We start from the raw sequence: 16,228 nt of genomic DNA on the forward strand, positions 1-16,228 counted from the left end.
GTACTAGTACATATGTTGTTACCTTAAGGATCCTTGTTTGGTCTATGCTTTATCATGATAACAAATATATGACTTTCAATGATGACCATAACTATGCTTGATTTGGTTATAGGAAAAATGTTTGATGTTTCTATAACAATAATAACAATGTTCATATGCTAATATTCATTGCTCTCAGTTAAGCAAATAACACCTCTGATTCTATCTTAGAAAAACAAAAGAAATATTAACAGAAATACTTTAAAAATCATCTATTTGATCACAAACTTTTAATTAATTGAATTATTACAAATTTTCATGCAAGAATAGCATTATAATCACTTGCAGTCAAAAACCATGTTTGTGCTGCCAAATGTTATTTACTAGCATTATAGATTTTATCTGTTTACAAATTTGAATACAATAGATAGATCATAAGGCTAAAAAATAAACAACAACAACCAAACTAAAAACTTAATGAAGATGGGTATCTTGTTTTAGCTCGAGTGTCTAGAGGATAGTGAAGATGGGCGGCAAATTTACTTAGATGATGCACTTTGACTGTAAAATTATAGTCCTAGTGTATTGTTTGTATTATCTATAAAACTAGTGTAACTTTTTAAAAATTGGCTACATAATGGCCAATTCCTTTTTTTCCTTTTGGACTCACCTAAATCGGCAGCTTTTTCATACTCTCTCTTAAATTGGTTGTGTAGTTAGAGTTTTAATTTTTATTTTTTATTTTTTCTCTCATCACTCCAAAATTGTCTACAAAGGAGGAGTTTTACACTTTTTTGCCCTACCTAAATCCTCCACTTTCGTGGAGTTTTTTTTATATTTTCTCTCTCCCCCTAAATCGGCAATTGGGATGAGTTTTTTGTGTAATTTTTTTGCCCTAGATCTAAATCATCCACATGATAGGAGTTTTTCATTGTTTCTATTTTTTAATTCAAATCGACAATCTAGTTGTCAATTATTCTTTTTCACTTATATATACATGCCACACCCGGATCTTCTTCACCTAAAATCATTAAATCTATCATCTATTCTTCTGAAACTACTACCTCAAGTGCATTGCAGCACTTTCTTTTTGTGTTGTTGAACATTATAATTCAAACACATTGTTACTCTTTCTCATTTGGAGATATTTACCTCATACACATTGTTACTTGATTATAAGTTACTATTCTCACTTGGAGCTATTATATATATTTTATCTCATTCTTTAATTGCAGTATATTTAGTTGTTATTTTTTTTTAATATTCTTATTTTGTTAAATGTATATGGCTATCCTGAGGGATATTGTTAGCGATTTTAGTAGTGAAAAAAACATTGAAATATATAGTGATAAGGATGTGGCCAACTTCGATGTTGGTTTATCTCATAGGATAACATATAGTACTCCATCATCATTTTTTCGTAACACAATTTTTAAAGTTGGTTGTGATTTTGGTCATACAACTGGTTTAATGAATAATAATAACAATGATTTATTTGTTGGGATACAATATGAATATAAAGAAGCCACAATAAATGCTATTAGAGAATTTCATATTAAAAATTTATTTGATTATTTTGTTGATGAGTCTAGACCAGATAGATATGTTGGCAAATGTACAGATTTTGGTGTTGGATATGAATGGTGAATTCGCGTTTCTTTTAACGTTAAGCGTGACATTTGGAAGATTAAGAAAATTAATGGAACACATAGTTGTATATCTATGTTGGTTTCCCAAGATTATAGCAAATTAAATTAATCATTCATTTCAGACCTTGTTATCTGCACCCGAGTATATCAGTTAAGACATTGGAGAAGGAAGTTGTTATTCGGTTTGGTTATAAAATGACATATACAAAAGTGTGGACTACAAAACAAAGACATTGGTCAAAATTTATGGTGACCGAGAAGGATCATACAATGAGTTATCATGTTGGATGAATGTTGTACAATATTTCTCTCCCGGTATAATTGTGAAATATCAAGCAAGTCACCATATTTTAGATGGCATGGAAGACTCTAGTCAATTCATTATGAAAGAGTACTTTCGACTTTCAAACCATACATTGATGGATTTACATATTGCAAACCAATTATACAAGTGGATGGAACATTTTTACCTAGGAAATATGTTGGAACGTTGCTTATAACGGGTTCACAAGATGGGAAACAGACGTGTATTTCCAGTTGTTTTTGTCATTATTGAAGGAGAGATGAAAGAAGCTTGAGAATGGTTTTTTTACAATCTTCAGACTTATGTTACCCATCAACCAAACCTATGTATCACATCAGATATGGAGACAGATTTATTAGCTGCACTCTGAAGCGAGCTGATAGGATGGTCTAGTGAATAGTCAGTTTATTGTATTCATCATCTTACTAGTAACTTCAATAAAGAATTTCAAGATTCTGATCTCAAAGACAAAGTCGTACAAATGAGTATTTTTATTTATATTTCAAATTTATAAATATTTTTTATGTTCTAATTTATATAGTTTTATATTTAATTTTTAGGTTATGAGTTGATGCGACCACGGTTCGAGGGGATGTTGAATTTATTCTGACAAAAACATATGAGGGATGGTACATGGTTGGACCAGATTCCCAAAGAAAAGTGAAGTCAAACATATGACAAAGGTAGACTGTTTGGCCATATAACCACGAATTTTGCAGAATACATTAATGATGTTCTGAAAGGATCCAAAGATTTTCCTATCACAGCCCTTGTGAGAGCAACATACTATAGGTTAAATGAATTCATTCAACATTGAAGTTGTAACTAGATTTGGTGGACGCCAAGTGAGGGTTTACACTATTAAACTAGCTGATAGTTGGTGTGATTATAGAGAATTTCAATCATTAAGATTGTCATGCTCTCACAAATTTATTTCACCAATTTACCGGCTGGATAATCTTCTTAAAGCATATGGGTGTGAGTTTCAACTGATTGGTAATGAAAAATATTGACTCCTTTATTCATGTCCAACATTCATTCTCAATCTTGTTATGCGTAGAAAAAGAAGTGGAAGCCCGAAGACTACACACATTCATAATCTTTCGATACTCAGTAGTTTATGTTTTAATCTTTATTTTTATTATGTGATTCTATTGATATGTCAATTACTTAAATGAAATGAAGACTTATGAGATGAAGGCTTATTACACATTATAGACTTATGTAAATTAATAAATACATAATACACTTAAGGTACTTTTGCATATTGCTTCATCTGAAGAAGAAGATGTGTGTGAATTAGACAAAGTACTTTTCCATATTCCAAGCCTTGCAATGCATGTGATTAGTCTTACACAAAATACTTTTGCACATTGTTTCACTCAAGCCTTAGAAGTTGTAGAAATCAGCAATCAATTTATGCATTGTTGTTGAACTATATTCCAAGCCTCACAAGTTATACTATAACTATATATACTATAAAATATAGAGAAAATGATGTATGTACCGACAGTGTACAAGATTTACACATTGTCATTGTATCATCCACCATTGATGTTTAATTATTGTTGACTTTTCAAAAAAAGTAATCCAAATAAATGGTAGATGATAGTGTGCATGTGTATAAATCTTTACACTGTCAGTATACATATTTTACACTCTAAAATATATCTATATCTATACTTCTATACTATATATAAACTCAAACATCTTATAACTACATAATATGGTGTATTTTCTTATTGCCTATTTTACCATTCTAATTAACTATTATTACAATATTTTTATATATAATAAAAAATATTAATAAGAGTTAGAGAAAGTTACATACCTAAAAATATCATATTATCAATATAATTTTTTAAATAATTATAATTTATTTTCATATTTCTTTTATCACAAAAAATATAACACGATTCTCTTAAATATTTAATATTAGGAAATAAGAATGCGTTCGTGCCTGTCAACATGCTAGTATAATATAAAGTATATATACTATAACTATATATAATATAACTTAAAATATTAATAACAAAATATCCTACAACTATATATACTATAAAAATATATATACTCCAAAGTATATATACTATAACCATATATAATATAACTTAAAATATTAATAACTATAGATGTAAAGATATAGTCATGTGAATGGAGAGTGGGGAGAAATGCTGAGCCAGAAATTCCTGGTAAATTGAATGACCAATGCGTACGTGAGTGAATGATCAATGCATTCAAAGTGATTCAAAGCCATTGAAAGTCAATGCAGAGAAATAGTGACTCAAATATTCTTGATAAAATGAATGACCAATACATAAGTGAGTGAATGCATTCAATTAATGGGTAATGCATTCAAAGTGATTCAAAGCCATGTGAAATGCAATAGAAACATGTAAAATGTAGAGATTCTTTATAACAATTATAAATCATTGACCAAGGGGAAATTAATGTGTATGAATTAATAAAAATAATGAATGAATGAAATTAACGTGTAATAAACGAATGAAATTAATGATTTTAGTCAATGAAAATCGGCCATATGGGGCTGTTTATTTTGTTAAAATTTGTTGAAAGAAAATCGACTACTTTATAGCCGATTGTTGTGTTAATTTCGTAAAAGAAAATCGATTACATAAGCATCGCCGCTGAATTCAAATATGGAATAATAGGAAAAACTACGTGGTTGATGATTTACTTGTTAATATTGGAGATCAAAGCTACCATGACACATTTTGCACATGTGATTAATATCTTAGTTAGTTTGTTAAGAGTTTGTTTAGTTGTTACTTGTATCACAAGTTATCTTTGTATTGTGTATATAAGCACATGACTTGTAATCCTTTAAGCAATAAATGAAGATTCACAATATTCATTTTATGCTTCCGCGTTATTTTCGCAATATGGTATCAGAGCCTTCATCCTGAAGGTTTTGGTTACCGCTGCGCATTCTCTAAAATTATTATCTTCCTCTTCCAAGATTCAACAAAGAATCATCACCAACAACTCAACATGAAGCGGAGAAGTTTGCGAAGAGAGAAGACATTACTGTGAAGAAAGCTATGGAAGCTGGAAAGGACTGAAACACAGTAAACCTCCATCATCCTCTCCAAATGTGCCACCAACAACTCCTCCTTTATATTCCATGCCTCCTCCACCATCCGCTTCACATTCACATCCATCTCCATATTCCACAACCTCAATGGTAAGATATACCAACAAAGAAGAAGGGGAAGAAAACAATGCAAGTCGCCATGCATGTGCTGCTTGTAGGCATCTAAAGAAAAAGTGCAAGAAAGATTGTGTTCTTGCTCCTTATTTTCCTACGGAAAAGACCAAACAGTACTTTATAGTGCACAAGGTTCTTGGGTACAACATCATGACCAAGATGCTTAGCAATCTTGTTGAGCAAGAAAGAAATGAAGCAGTTGAATCTTTCCAATGGGAAGCTATGATGTGGTAGCAAGATCCAGTGCATGGACCCCTTGGTGCATACAAGAAAGTGTGTGACATGAATAGAGTCTTAATGACCCAAGAAGCAATTCAAAGTTTTGAAGCAATTGATATGATAACACTGCACTAAATCAAGAAGAGAAGATTCAACAAGATTGCACCAAAGATCAACAAAATCAACAACAACAAGATTAACATCAAGATCAACAACAACAACAAAATCAACATCAAGATCAACAAATCAAACAACAACAACAACAAGATCAACAACTATACACACTCTAATCATCTCAATATCAATCTTGTCCAAAGAACAAGAAGAGATGCATTTTCTTGGGTTCTTTTGCATACTCAAAGAATCCTCCAACATTGTAAAACCATGGAAAAATCATGGGAATATGGTCAAGATTTTTGACCAGGAAAATAATCAAGTTGTTGAGAAAATCCAATCACATGAGGATCGAGATTCCGATCCATCACACTGTTATCAAATCAAATTATCAAGCTGGAGTCGTTAACATTTACCCTCCAGCTTGAGGGGGGTTATTGGAGATCAAAGCTACCATGACACATTTTGCACATTTTACACATGTGATTAATATCTTAGTTAGTTTGTTAAGAGTTTGTTTAGTTGTTACTTGTATCACAAGTTATCTTTGTATTGTGTATATAAGCACATGACTTGTAAACCTTTAAGCAATAAATGAAGATTCACAATATTCATTTTATGCTTCCGCGTTATTTTCGCAATAGTTAATATTCTCCATTTGAACCACTACTCAATGTATATGTAGATGTGCTTAAAAAACTAGAGGATACATATCTCGAGATGAAGGACACTTTAATAGAATAGTAACATTTTTTTAGAAATTAAACTTTGTATTTAATTATATTATTTATTCTTAATTTTCTCTAATTCTTTTCGGTACACATTTGAAAAAATAATTTGTGATCAGAGTTGTCTTCCAGCTTCTTTAATAAATCCCACACAATCTTTAATTGAAGTCTTCTCATATGTCCGTGAAATGATGGAAGCAGTGACTGAGCTATACTCCGCATCATACTCTGCCCATGTTGATGAAGCTCCTACCGTATGCTGGAAATTGAGTCTCCGCAATGAACTGAAGCGAATACTCATTCTCAAGTACATACTTCATCGGTTACTCCACAATAATAACAATTGTATGAGTTTAGAAGTTTTAATTATTTTTCCACATATTTGTCATCAAGTTCTCAAATCTCACTACCATCAATGTTTGCTATTACTTCAAGTACATCATTGTCAACAGTATTATCATCCTATTATGCCGTCTGCAAACATTTTTGGTATGCAACATGATGATGACGAAGTCGTGGTTGATGATGTTGATGAAGATGATAAGAATGAGCAGGAGCCACAATTGGCGACACTTTGTAGAAGAAGAATCTCGCAGCGGAATGAACAATAATTAAGATTCAACCGGCACCTCATATACGTCATTAAATTTTTTGGAATTTAATAAATTAGAAATTTCAATATTTTAATATTTTTATTTTTAATAATATCAATGTTGCAAAAAAATATTGATGAAGGTGTGGGGTTTGAGTTTAGTAAAAACTAAAAAGTGATACATAAATAAAAAAAGTTACACAAAAAACTCCCCCCAATTACCGATTTAGGAGGTGAGAGAAAATATAAAAAAGATTCAGGTAGGGAAAAAAAAAAGTAAAACTCATTCTTTGGGATTAAAGTGAAAATGACATATATTGATATAGGAAACAAATATATCTAATATATATTTTTGGGTTATCATATATTAATAGAGAGAAATGAAATTTGGTGTTTAGTTTGTGATTTTTAAAGGAAGAAGAGGGAAAACCCCAAAAGTCATTTCCCGCCATATAAACATTTCATTGTTTCTCTGTTTCTTCTGTTGAATTTGGAATGGGGAAGAAGATGAAGAAGATAATCGTCGAGAATGAGAAATCAGACGAAGATGATGATGGCATTGAAATCGTTTCCATTGGTTCTCTCTACAAAGGTCCCTGGGACAAGAAGTTTTGGACCACTTCTAGGGTTTCATCTCTTTTCCATTCATTCTATTCTATTCTATTCTATTATTCGTATCGCATTATCGTAGAATCTCGTCTTAGGTGGTTTATTATTACTATTGCTTATGTCGCACATGTATTCACTGTTCTGTTATTTGTAGGGAAAAGATCGATATCCGTATCCGATTGGTTATAGAGTTATTAGAGCTCATAATGGAAACACTTATAAGTTGGAAATTCATCAAGGTCTTAATGGACCTACGTTTTCGGTTTGTACTCTCTATATGTTTTTTTATTCAATTTTGTTCGTGTTTTAAATTGCATTCTGCAACCGTAATTGCACCAATAATATTGTAGTTTTGGTAGTCTCCTGCATTGGCATCATGTATCAGCCACATTTTCCTGCAATTGCGGTAAACGCAACATAACTGCAATTGTGACAAAACCTTAATGTTTTAAATTGCACATGCAACATTGTGGTTTTGGAGTCCCCTGCAACCGCAATGGTATCATGTATCGGCCGCATTTTCATGCAATTGCAGTAAACGTAATGTAACCACAATCGTGATACAACTACAATTTAAAACACTGACTATGATAAAAAACTAGAACTTGCTTCGAGTTTATTAAACAATTTCAGTTACTCCTTTTTTATGCAGATTTCTTCTGATGATGGGATTTCAATTTCTGGGAAAACTCCAGACTTTGCATGGGGGGAATTTCAGAAGAAAGGTTGCCCTCGTACAAAGATTTGGCATGGGAAGAGACTTTCATCAAAGATGGATGGCTTGGAGGTATTAATCAGTGACACTGATATTTCTGTTTGACAAAAATACCAGATTTGTTGTTTATAGTATCAGAACAAAATGCTTTGTAATAAGCTCAAAGTAACTGTTAGACATCCAAGAAATCATTTCCCATTTTTTATTACGACTTTTCAGTTATATGTATAGAGTTTGTTAATTTAGTTGCTAGTTTTAGATTGTCTATCTATATCGTATACTCGGAAATAGCGAGATAGTAAGGTTTTAAGTACAAAAAGAAGGAAATAGGACCATTGCCTTGTTTGATTTATTATTCTTGTAGCTTCTAGTCATAAGTTTTTAAATTGTCCCAACATATACACATAATTCATAATAGGCACACCTTTAGTAGTATATGCCTCAAACATATCATATTTCAGAAATGCAGCCATTGTTGACAACTAAGAGCCTGCCAATTCATATATGTGAGACAGATGACTTGTGTCATGTTGTAAGTGTGTCTTTGGATTGATAAATTCTTCAATGCTTCAAGATTTGCACCTCAAAACTTTTCTGTTGTTTCACGACTTCTCTTTTGTTATTTGTTCATGATTTCTGTAATGAGTATGCAGTGGGATTGGAGAGCTTTGTAGGCTTGTAGCACTCTGACCTTGTTTATGTTTTTGTTCATAAGGATATCTCATCCTTCTCTCTACTTGTATCCCTTCTTTTCCCTTTTCAGTAATTTATCTTTATTTATCCCAAGATGATAAAAGAGTTCTGAACATATGAGATTTGTATCTAGGTTCATGCATTTTGCAACTGTTGCAGCCTGTTATGATCACCTTCATAGTTCTCCTTCTTTTCCTGTTATATTATTATTCATTCCTAATATTATGTTCTTCATCCCTTATGTCAATGTGCTTATTCCAGTTCTTTCTGTTTTCATCACATGCAGTTTTTTGGGTTCAAAAATCCATTTATCCAGAGGTTGCTTCGGGAACTGGTGGCCGATATAAATGGAATAGCCGAGCGGAGCTTGGTATCCTCAAACTTTGGTGATGGGATGTCTAGAGCAGAGCATGACAATTGCGCTATAGACTTAGGCACACATCCTGATTTACTACTTTGCCTGGAAAGACCGCATATTACAGGGAAGAGAAGCAGACATGAAATTAAAAGTAAAAGTTCATATCGGGAAGTTAGACCCCATTCTCAAGAACTCACGTGTAGGAGAGCTTCAAATGTAAAGAATGATAAGAATCTTGGCCAGGGGAGTTCTACAACCCACAGTGGTTCAGACGAAGAGATTGGGCTCCGCAATCACATTGGTGTATCATCCTCATTGCAAGTAATTTCCCCTGCCAGTGAAAGCAATACTGGCATCTCATCCAAAAATGGGTTACTATTGAATCCTATGCCCTTGTCTGATGATAAGAAAGTGGGATCCATTCCTTCAAAGTTACCATCTGGGTTTATCAATTCTAAAAATTGCAAAACTACAGAAATAAATGCAAAGTTGTCCACTGAAGAAGAACCTGTAAGCATAATGTTGAATTTTTAATATTATATTGAACATTATTCATTCTGAGATATGTTGCTTCATAAAACCTGGTGAATGTTATTCAGTGGAAATATGTTTCCTAATTGTGATGGTCTTGATAAAACTGACTGGAAAAGGATGAAAATCTTAGAAGTGATATATTTTATCTCATGCTTCTCGAGATACTTTTTTGCATAAATTCGTGTTAAAATAATAATTTTTTGGTATACCCTGTTATAGAAGAAGAGGTCTTAACTTCTTGCAGATTCATGGGTCACATGATGCAGAGTTGAAAATGTCCAGCTCCTTGAAAACATCAGATGACAAGATACTGATACAGTCATGTTTTGAAGAGTCAAAAGGTCGTATTGGCATTGATCTTTGTGCTCCAGATACCCTAGATTTTGAGCAAGGTACTTATATTTTTATGTTTGAACTGTTAAACCTTCGTTTTTTACTTTTAGTAATTTCCAACATCTGCATCCACTTTTTGTTGATGGGATAAATAATTATTTTTGGTCTAGATGTTGGGGTACTCATATTTATTCAGTTCTGTTATAATTTTGGGATCTATATTTGCTTTTGAACCTTTCAAATTTGAGGTATTAAAGGCTTGCTGGGGGTCCTGCTTAATAGCTTTGGCGACATTGAATAGAGTAGGGTTCTTTATAGATTGAAGACACGGAGTTTCATTTATTTAGTGATAATGTCAAATATAGAACCTTAAATGTATGGGTTCCACTAAGGTTGGGTTCCATTTCTATATACAGCATCATGGAATCATGGGTGTTTTGTTTTTCAAATGTAGTTCCTCATAACCCTTCCTCTGAAAAATCTGCATAACTTTCAGTATGTTTAGGATTATTCGAAAACATCCTCTCCTCCAATCTCCGATTTCTTTCTTGTTTATCTCTGTTCTCTTCTCCATTTTAGTGTACGTTCTAGATCACTTACTCTAGTAAATTACAGAAAATACTGATGAAGTGGCACCAAGTAACCTGGATGAGAATGCTTACAGTGGGACAGCTTGTGGGATCACCTCTGGAGATTTTTTAAACCCAGAACATGAAGTGTTCAATTCTAATTCAAATCCAAGCTCTGACAAAGGGGATTTTGATTCATCTGGGCAAGATGTGGCAAAGTCAATGATTTCACTTCTACTTCCTCAAGCAGTTCCTCTTCTGAGAAATGTTTCAATGAATAAGAAGTCTATCATTAGCCCTGCAGATATGTCGCCTTCAAGGGTGAACTCTAAGAAGGTGCAAAATGAAGTTGGATATAAGTTGGATGTACCATTATTTGGTAAATATACCCATCTGTTGCACCAGGGTTTTTGATATAGTATGTAGTCCTCTTATTCTTCCCTTTTTTCACGTGTTAATGATTTATGTGCTTTATTGGAACATATGTTTATACTGCAGATGTAGTAGTGGTGGCTAAGGATGAATATGAGGAACAAGGGGAAAAGATACATGGGCCAAATACAGAACTGTCTTCAGATACTCATAATTCTGAACTTATGAAGTCTATTGTTTTTGACAGTTTTGAGTATAGTCCATGTGAGGAGGATTTTAAAACCGAACAGGCAATCTTATCTTCTGATATTTCTGAAGCTGGTAGAACTAGTTTCAATAAAGGGCAGGTTCCTATTTGTGATTTGCCAAAAGGATCATCAATGTGTGCTTCAGGGTTGGAATTTAAAGACAGCCCTCAGGATGGTGATGCAAGCATTCCGGATTCTATTCTTCCTGACATGTCTCCTGTGGACAAAATTATTTCTGAAAGAAGCAATGATGCTTGCTCAGATCTGAAAGAAAATCCTGTGCATGCTTCTTTCAATTTGATGCAAAAGGAACTTTTGACTGCTCATGATTTTACTGAAGGTAATGCGTTTATGATATCTGGCATGGTTAATTTTTCCAATGCAGATAAGCATGGCCAGAAAGGATTAAATGTAGATTTTAATATAATTTTATGTTTTAAAGTGAGAGACATGTATTTGTCACTATCAATCTAATGACATGCCAATCCAACAACACTGTTGTAGTAATTCATTAGCATATTTTGGTATCAGATAAAAAATAGAGTTTAACGATCTTTGCCTAGGGTTAATTGTATTCTTCTCTGATCCAATTATAATCATTCCTTGCAATTTTTCAAAAAAATATGTAGGTATCAGTAATGCAGTCTCAGATGTAACACCACATAGGATGGAAACACTTGCAGAGGCACAAGATGAAGGTGTAATTAAAACAAGCAAAGTGGAAAGAAAAATTATGTCCTCTTCTAAATTACCAAAATATGTATACACCAGAAGAAAGTTTCGGAAAGCTGCTCCCCTCCAAGGAAATTGTTCATTGGAGGAGAGTACTAAGCATGGCAAGTTTGAACTTGGTACTCCTCCTGTAATGCATACTGCTGAAGCCACCTTGCATCCCACAGAAACAATTCAAATGGACACTTCTAATGGTAAACCATGTGAACCATATGATTCTGCTCATTTACATGTAGAAACACCTCAAACTCATAGTGTGTTTCTGGGTGGACAAAACAACCTTGTCGAACTAAACCCAACATCATCTCAGAATCCAAACCCAATGGCCTGTGAAAATAAGTGCTCTGGTTCCAAGGAGGCTAACTATATTTCAGAACCGACGCCCGACAGGAAACAGGAGCTCAAGAATGATCTGGGCAGCAATGTCAAGTTTGTTGGAAGCTACTTACACCCAAAGCCTGTATCATCATTACTTCTAAACATGAGAGAGGGTGAAATCCACATTTGTGTTTTATGTGGCCTTCCGATGGATCAGTACAGGACCCTGTTCACTTACAAGGTAGCAGTAAAAGAACCGGGTTTAGGGTGCCCTTCTGTCATGGCTCACACCTCAATACTGCTGCCAGATCCCAAATATAACTTCATGCGAGATGTAAGTTGTTTTCTTTGTTCACTTTCAAGACCGTTTTCCTTATTTGCGCTGAACTATGGGTTACATAAATGCTCACTGTCAAAATTTATGGCGTCATGTACTAGATTATGATGGAAAGATCTGGGGTGCAGTTGACTCCTGATGGACAGTGTATTGTCTTGCTAGGCAGCATAAAAACCCCCAGCTGCAGGTTAAATATTTCAACAGGTTTGAGTTGATATTTAATAAATTGAAACCATGTTAAATAGAATAATTAAATATCTTATCTTCGTAGGGAAGGAAAAATTTCTTGTTGTTGCTCAGCATGTACATCTGCCTGCTGCTCCGAGAAGAATGCTTTGAAAATTGTCCGAGTAGAACATGGTTATGTTTCAGTTGTAGCGACACTGACAACTGTTGACGTTGTGCATTGTATATTGGTTTGTGAACCTAACCGTCTTGTTTCTGTTGGAGAGAGTGGGAGACTGCAAGTGTGGGTCATGAATTCAACATGGAGGTAAATGGTTTCTTTATTTTGTTGTCCTGACATTTAAGTGAATCTAATGCCACCATATCTGCTATTATTGTCCTCTCTGAGCCATTCATGTCCTTTTCAGATTACTTAAACTTTTTGCTTTTAAATTTTTTAGTGATCAACTTATCTGTTGATTTCATCTAGTTATATTTATAGTGGAGAGCGTGGATATGACCAAGGTTGTGGTCTTTTTCATGACAAATATCATTAGAATATTAGGAAAACTGTTACTAAAATATGGAATATTTTTTCTCATGATGAGTTATTGTAATATTTATTCTGGTTGTGGTCTATAATGTATTAAGTTATCCACTTTTGTTGCAAAAAAGTATTTATGATTTGGTTACCATTTTTATTAGTATATCTGTATATGTACATATATTTTATGGTACACAGAACTTAGCTTCGTTTTTGCTATATTTACCTTTTTTGGCAGTGAAAAAGTAGAGAACTCCATTATTCCAGCTGATGACTCCATATTCCCAGGCATCGTGGAGTTGAAGAGGGTTCCAAAATGTGCTCATTTGGTTGTTGGTCGTAATAGTTTTGGGGAATTTAGTTTATGGTATGTTGGCTTCAATTACCTTGAAGCTGTTGTCCATTATAGTAGCATCATTGAGCTTGTTTAGTTTGATAATGTGGAGCATGTTGTCCATTATAGTACCAGGCCGAGCTTGCAGTTATTTTGTCACATCACATTTCTGAGATGAATGATCAATCTATTATTTTGTTACATCAAATCTCGTGCTTTTACTTTTCGTGCACTATAGTACATTTTTTAAGTTGTTATTAACATGTTGGTCATCAATGAATACTTTTGTTGGGTTTTATTATCTAATTCTATACTAGTCACAGGTTGTTTGGAAGATGAAGAACTGGAGTCTGTTTACTTATACCATCCATCCTTTCCTTTTCTAAAATATTGAACAGACTGATATTTCCTACTTTAGCTTCCTCGTTTGCGTATTGAGGAAATATGTCATAGCTGGTTTTTTTTCCAAATTTTCATGCCTTTATTTCAACTTTCACTCTTATTTACAAAGGCATCCAACCTAACCTAAGAGTTGTAAGAAATTAGAAGGGGAAGGCAGAAGTAATCACTTCTAAAAAATAACTAATTTTTATTCTGGATATTCCGTTATGTTAATATCTAATTTTCATTATTTTTAACTATTTCTTCAGGGATATTGCAAAGCTCAATTGTGTCTCAAACTTCTCTGCTTCAAAAAATCCAATTATTGAGTTCTATCCAATAAGTTTGTTTCATTGGCAAACAAAAGGCCCAGATTTCTGCTATTTGAGCATAGAAGACCAGGCTAATAAGCTTTTAGAAGCAACCAATTTGTGGCACTCACAGCAAAGAGAGACTTGTTCGTTTTCCCCACCAGACAAAGATGTTGCTATGTGGCTTCTTGCTTCAACTGCCTCTGAATTTGATTCTTCCCATAGTCATGTTTCAACTTCAAGTCATTGCAATACCCATAGGGCTAGAAGCTGGAGGCTTGCACTTTTGGTGAATAATAGCATTTCTTTTGGAAGCCCCTTGGATCCAAGGTGCTAGGAAGTTATATTTTTCGAATTTGAAATTAGTCTGTCGTGTTGCATAGTTTTGTTAACATCTTTCTTTACTATTCTTCACTGCCAATAAAGTAGTGTTATCTTTCCTATCTATTTGTCTAGTCCATTTTGTTGTCCAATGTTTATGACATAACTGGATGTGAGATCATGATTAAATTCTCATGCCTTCCTGTCCTCAATCAATAGTTTATCGCAATTTTTAGGGCAGTAGCTGGCATACAGATCTTGGGTTAAATAATTTTACAGGGCACTAGTCATATTTCATATCATTTGGGTGATACAAATATAAAATATTGCGTTTGAAGAATTTCCCATGACACATCATTTTCATAACATTTAAGAGCTGCTATTTTATTGCTTATTCTACATCGAAGATTTATCAATTAATTGACATTTTTCTATTGTATAAATCTATGCAGGGCTACTGGTATTGGTGTTTCTGGTGGTCATGGAATCATGAGTACAAGTGATGGACTGGTGCATATGTGGGAATTGTCTAGAGGATCCAAAATTGGTACTCTGCATCGTTTCCGAGGTAAGTTGCTATTTACACTCTCACTTATCCTCTGCTTTCTTTTCAGCTTTCACTAACTAACTAATGCTGAAGTAGTTGTATAGTGTTAACTACTTTGTTTACCTAGTTCCATGGTAATTTATTAGGTGCAAATGCACCTTCATATTCAATTAACTTGTGGAGTCTCTGTTTTTGTATCTTGTTTCTGGTCTGCTTTCCTTGGAATCAGCCACACTTTTGGTGTAATGATTTCATTTCTGTGTTGATATAAGTCATGCCAATATAACATATCCTTATATCAACCTTTTACAATTTCATTTAACATATTTAGTAGGTGGAATGGTAATACAGTTCCTGCTTTCCTTGAAAATATTTTCTACTCTCCTTATCCTTGGTAATCTGAATGATTATTTTGTTTTATATGAGCCTAATATCTATGCATCGTCAGTGTAAAGATATTTAATGGAGACAGTAATCATCCACCATTCATTTGTATTACTTTTTTGAAGAGTCAATGATGATTTGAAATGAATAATGAATGATGCGGTGACAGTGTATAAAACTCATACATTGTCAGTATATACATTTTTTTCTCTCTTTATATATATGTTTTGTGTGAATGATGTCTAAACTTATTTGTTTTTTCAAATCTTTGGTATTAGATGGCAGTGTTACATGTGTTGCTACTGATGATTGGAGAGGAGGTGCATTGGGAGTGGCTGGTGATGGAGGTGAAGTGTTTCTTTATCTGCACTATGATGAACTAAATTCAAATTAACATTGGCACAGTGAGTGTTAGTTCCTATTCAATCACCTTTGTATGGTTCTCTAAACCAAAATTATAGTGAGTTCTTTGGTCTTTTACTGGGTATTCTAAAATCCTCCCAAAGTGATGACTTTAGAATTCTAATAAAAGCATCATGACTGGTAAAGTTCTTTTTGGGTTGCAATCTATATTTACTTAAAATGACAATTGTACTCGGTTAACTATAT

At 33.5% G+C, this 16,228-nt stretch overlaps 2 protein-coding genes across 2 annotated transcripts; both read left to right on the plus strand.

Moving 5' to 3' along the window:
- LOC109330957 (LOB domain-containing protein 2-like) lies at positions 5,078-5,395 on the plus strand. Its single transcript, XM_019565221.1, has one exon. The coding sequence runs from the start codon at positions 5,078-5,080 to the stop codon at positions 5,393-5,395; it is 318 nt and encodes a 105-aa protein (XP_019420766.1).
- Positions 7,209-16,228, plus strand: LOC109332026. The gene is made up of 14 exons (XM_019566869.1): positions 7,209-7,441; positions 7,578-7,685; positions 8,076-8,210; positions 9,118-9,699; positions 9,968-10,115; positions 10,672-11,004; positions 11,124-11,585; positions 11,875-12,629; positions 12,734-12,819; positions 12,904-13,125; positions 13,580-13,708; positions 14,326-14,697; positions 15,141-15,256; positions 15,898-16,228. The coding sequence occupies exons 1-14, from the start codon at positions 7,310-7,312 to the stop codon at positions 16,011-16,013; spliced, it is 3,696 nt and encodes a 1,231-aa protein (XP_019422414.1). The 5' UTR covers positions 7,209-7,309; the 3' UTR covers positions 16,014-16,228.

Source organism: Lupinus angustifolius, chromosome LG17, assembly GCF_001865875.1.
Source record: "Lupinus angustifolius cultivar Tanjil chromosome LG17, LupAngTanjil_v1.0, whole genome shotgun sequence".
Classification (NCBI taxonomy): Eukaryota; Viridiplantae; Streptophyta; class Magnoliopsida; order Fabales; family Fabaceae; genus Lupinus; species Lupinus angustifolius.